Raw genomic sequence first — 5,173 nt, 5'->3', positions numbered from 1 at the left:
CCACCTTTATAGTCAAGCAAATCGACCCCCAGGACTTATTCTTTGTAAGCCTAGTACTTATTCTATCGGTCTGTCTTGCTGAACTGCTAAGTGACAGGGACGTAAACATACCAGCATCGGTTGTCAAGCGATGTTGGGGGGGACAAACACAGACACACAAACATATACACACATACACACACACACACACACACACACACACATATATATATATATATATATATACGACGGGCTTCTTTCAGTTTGCATCTACCAAAGATGAGAAAATATAAGATGAATGTTAAATGGTTTCCATGGGAACAAATTAAATAATAACACTTCTAAATTCAAAGGAGTTTTTATAAATAATTTATTTTCCATATATTTTATACACACACACCATATATATATATATATATATATATATATATATATATACACACACACATATTTGTATAGATATATGTGTGTGTGTGTGTATGTTTTTATTTTAATTTTTTTCAATCATTGCATTTTTATTAATTTTTTTGCTGAAATCTACAAAACTTAAATTAAATTCAGAAAATACAAAAAGAAAATGAATAAATCAAAACAAAAAAAAAAAAACCAACAGAGGACGAAAAAATACTTTTTGACTGACTGAAAGATGGAGAGAAACTCACAGACGGAGGAAAATAAAAAAAAATTTGTTTTCTTTTTATTATTAAAGTTTCACACAAAAGATTTTCTTTGGCATTGTGACATTGCTAAGATGACATGTTGCAGAAAGCAATCGTGTTTTCCTCTCTGTTCTACGGATTTACTCTTGTCTTGAATGATTGGCGCCATTCCATTGGTTTTCTAGTTTATTTCTCGCTGCTCAGACAACCAGCACCTTGGCCAAAACCATAGCCACTGGGACCAAAGTTCTTGCCATAGCAATCTGTGAATAGAGAGAGAGAGAGAGGAGAAAAGATGAAAAGAAGAAGAATTTATGAAGAAATAGGGAAAGAATAAAAAGTACACATAAAAGGAACCCTCCGAATGTTGGGCAATAATCTGTCCTTGAGAAGACCCCTCAAGTGAAATCGTAGTTGTGGCCAATGCCAGTGTCATGTAACTGGCATCTGCTCTGGTGGCACATAAAAAAGCACCTTTTGAATGTTGGGCCTCACAGAGGCAGTGATGAATGATTGAGACTTTTGGCAATGTACCATGCTTGAGAAGACCTATCAAGCTGAGTGCCTTTTCAAATGCCAACCGCTCAGCAGAGTGGACTTTGTGATTTTTACGTGGAAGCAGCACAGGTAAGGTCATTTTTAGAAAGGATTTTTACAACTGGATGCCCTTCCTAATGCCAACCACTTTACAGTGTGGACAGGATGCTTTTTAAGCCAAGGAAAAGATAGAAAAAGAGACATGCAAAGAATTGAATCAACTTACTCTTGCAATATATTTCTCCTTCATGAGTGTTTTGATTGGTGGAATCAAGGGCCTTGCCACAACCTTTGCACCTGAAACATGCCTTATGCCATGGCTGCAAAAGAGAGAACGCAAAACTTAATCATTGTAATACCTGTTGTAATCCTTTATTGTCACATTGTTATAACATCCTTCAGTTTTTTTCTAAACCCTGTGAAAGAACTCAAAAGCTTGGGCCTCCAACCAGCCCTTTCACAATACCCTTAAAGCCAGAAACTTTTCAACACCTCCTCATACATACATACATACACACACACACACACACACACACACACACACACACACACACACACACACACACACACACACACACACACACACACACACACACACACACACATATATACATGCAGTCACACAAAGACATACACAGCATCAAATAAAGAGAGAGCGACAGACAGTGTAATACCTACCACAGTTGATCCAATGGCTCTCTCGGCATCGTATACTGTTTTGCCACATCGGGGACATTTCGGTCCGGTTCCGGAGTCGCCTCCCGACGGGACTGTTGTTGGCTTGTTCCTGAAACACAGTGAAAAAAAAATGTCAAGTTACCTTCTTGAATGACACTGACTTAGAAGGGCTGGTTTCATGGTGAATATACTCTCCACCTGGATGGGACACCAGTCCTTCTCTGGGTTACTCATTTTTGCCTGCAGAGTGGACCGGAGTAACATGAGAAGGAGTGTTTTGCATAAAAACACAATGTGTCACCCAGTCCAGGAATTGAAACCACGATCTTATGATCATGAGTCCAACCCCTTAACCACTGAGCCATGAGCTTCCACAGAAGTTTCTAAGCTCACCATAAAATGAAGTTCTGTGCTGTAACTCTCCCAGATTATTGTCATTTTAGTCTACTATTACTACACAAAGGGGCAGGCGTAGCTGTGTGGTAAGAATGTTGCTTCCCAACCACATAGTTTTGGGTTCAGTCTCACTGTGTGACACCATGTGCAAGTGTCTTCCACTATAGCCTTTGGCCAACCAAAGCCTTATGAGTGGATTTGGTAGTCAGAAAATGAAAGAAGCCCATCGTATATTTATATGTATATTAGGATTTTCGAGCGAGATCGTTGCCAGTGCCCCTGGACTGGCTCTTGTGCGGGTGGCACATAAAAGACACCATTTTGAGCGTGGCCGTTGCCAGTACCGCCTGACTGGCCTTCGTGCGGGTGACACGTAAAAGCACCCACTACACTCTCTGAGTGGTTGGCGTTAGGAAGGGCATCCAGCTGTAGAAACTCTGCCAAATTAGACTGGAGCCTGGTGTTGCCATCCGGTTTTACCAGTCCTCAGTCAAATCGTCCAACCCATGCTAGCATGGAAAGCGGACGTTAAAACGATGATGATGATGATGATGATTTGTGTGTGTGTGTTTGTCCCCTTGCTGTTACCTGACAACTGATGCTGGTGTGTTTATGTCCCTGTAACTTAGCGGTTTGGCAAAGGCGTACAAAGCACAAATTCTGGGGTCAATTTCTACCATATTGTGGGTTTTTATTTCTTTGTCCACAGGGTTATCCTGACAGATTTCATTATAGAGTGTCCTAGCTACAGCATCATATATGTATGTTAATCGTGACAAAGCCATCCTTGGACTCTGTGAGCCTCTTTCAAATATTGTGGGTGCTGTCCCTCCCTGCAGGTTGAACAAATACATAAAAAATTACAAAACATTAATAATAAAGAAAACAAAAAACACTGATGAAGTTAATGGTAAAGATGAAATGCTTGGAGCCACTTACGACATCTCTGAGTCTTTGTTACCAAACTGACTTCCTGTGTCCATGCTGAGGGCACCAGCGCCACCACCGAATCCATAACCTTTTGGCCCATACTTACGTCCATGGCAGCCCTTACAATAGAGTGTACCCTGGTGGTCAGCAACTGTGGTACTTTCCAACATCTTGTTACACATATCTGGAAAAGTAGATTGGAATATAGAAGTGATGTTTTCTTAGTATAGTTGTTTGGATAGCAAGGTGGATTCTAGTTTCTATATGTGTGTCTCCATCTGTCTATCTGTCATCTGTCTGTCTGTCTGTCCCTCTTTCTATATATGTGTGTGTGTGCATATATATATATATAGATGAAAACTCCTCCAATTTTTCACTCCTTCCCACCACCAAAGGGGAAAAAAAACTAAAAGAATGAAATACTCACTGCATTTGAAACACATCTTGTGGAATTTATTTCCACCTGCAATCTTCTCTTCTGCCGCATAGACGGCCTTGTTGCAGACAGGACATTTCTGTTGTTGGATTGGCTTGAATGGCATTTTGAGTTTTGTGGCTTACTCTCCTGGTTTACTGGAAGATGAAGGAAAAATGGACACCATTGTTTTATACATGTGTCTATCAGAAAAGGAGAGGACAAAAGAATAAGCAATTATCGTATGAACTTCATAGACTTACAGTTGTTTCATGTTCCAGTCTGTACGTGACTGATGCTTCACTCTGAAGCCTATGTATATTGAGTTGTACACCAGGTTATTAGTCTTGCAATGTGTGTGTGTATTTTTGTATTTGTATGAGTGTGTGTGTGTGAGTGCATGTGTATGTGTAAGTGTGTGTGTGTGTGTGAAAGTGTGTATGTGTGTGGTTGTGTATTTGTGTGTGTGTATTTTCATTAGTGTACATCAGTGTCTGTGTGCTTGTGTGGGCATGTTTGTGTGTGTGTGTGTATTTTTGTGTGTATGTTTGTGTACTTGTGTGAGTGTTTGTTGTGTATTATGCTAATAACAAGAAATTGTATTCACTTCCAGGTGAAGTGTGCAAAGTGTAAATATTTAGATATTAAGAAATCTACAGTCAGCATCTCACCACCAGAACCTTCGGTTTCCTGTCAGTGTAGTTGCTCTAATGACATTTTGTCAGCGAATAAGAGATCTATCTGGCTGTGAGCCAGGATAAACAAAGATACAGAAAATTCAGCTGACTAAGGCAAATGTTTTGTATAAGATGCAATGGTGAAAAATATGATGAGAAAGTGAGAAACGAGACAATTACAAACTCAATGCAAAATTCTTTATAAAGAATTTTCTAGAGGCAGATTATTGTCTGCCTGAACAAGTTTAAGAACAACAGATATTACAACTTGCAAAAATTCAAAGATATTTCTCCATTCTTTTAGTTTGGAAATCTATTTTCTTGATTGCAAATAAGATTCAGTGAACTCCTGTTCCCACTCAAACATCAGATGTCACCCACACACATTCTATTTTCAACAACTAAATTATGTGCAGAAAATGCATCTACCCTGATGAAGGTGGGTAGGTTGGGTATGTGTGGTGCTCGGTGATGGCTGCACAGATACGTGTATAGGTATATATGTGCACATGTGTGTGTGTGTGTGTGTCGCCTGACTGGCCTTCGTGCGGGTGACACGTAAAAGCACCCACTACACTCTCTGAGTGGTTGGCATTAGGAAAGGCATCCAGCTGTAGAAACTCTGCCAAATTAGACTGGAGCCTGGTGTAGCCATCTGGTTTCACCAGTCCTCAGTGAAATCGTCCAACCCATGCTAGCATGGAAAGCAGACGTTAAACGATGATGATGAAGATATATATATGTATGTATATATATACGCACACATGTGTTTATGTGTTGTTTTTTTTAAAGTTATTTTTCATTTTCTTAATTTCGTTACATTGTAAATCTTTACCTATTTAGCATTACATATTCTTATATACTCCTATATATGTATGTATATATGTATCTATGTATCTGTT

At 39.4% G+C, this 5,173-nt stretch overlaps 2 protein-coding genes across 2 annotated transcripts in view; one reads left to right on the top strand and one right to left on the bottom strand.

Annotated features, from left to right (window-relative positions):
* The window catches only part of LOC106873051 (radial spoke head 14 homolog), a 32,075-nt gene that overhangs the window by 9,024 nt on the left and 17,878 nt on the right, over positions 1-5,173 (top strand). The window lies entirely within an intron of this gene.
* LOC106873050 (cysteine and glycine-rich protein 1) overlaps positions 650-5,173 on the bottom strand; it is a 19,471-nt gene continuing 14,947 nt past the window's right edge. The window contains exons 2-6 of the mRNA XM_014920264.2: positions 3,607-3,752; positions 3,189-3,363; positions 1,854-1,962; positions 1,402-1,495; positions 650-901 (exon numbers count right to left, since the gene is read on the bottom strand). Coding sequence (XP_014775750.1) covers positions 825-901; positions 1,402-1,495; positions 1,854-1,962; positions 3,189-3,363; positions 3,607-3,721 — 570 coding nt within the window. The 5' untranslated portion in view covers positions 3,722-3,752 and the 3' untranslated portion in view covers positions 650-824. The remainder of the gene's footprint in view (positions 902-1,401; positions 1,496-1,853; positions 1,963-3,188; positions 3,364-3,606; positions 3,753-5,173) is intronic.

The sequence above is a fragment of the Octopus bimaculoides genome, unplaced genomic scaffold, assembly GCF_001194135.2.
Source record: "Octopus bimaculoides isolate UCB-OBI-ISO-001 unplaced genomic scaffold, ASM119413v2 Scaffold_32504, whole genome shotgun sequence".
In the NCBI taxonomy this organism is placed as follows: Eukaryota; Metazoa; Mollusca; class Cephalopoda; order Octopoda; family Octopodidae; genus Octopus; species Octopus bimaculoides.
The sequence above is the reverse complement of the archived record's forward strand: the minus strand, read 5'-3'. Positions and strand labels throughout refer to the sequence as shown.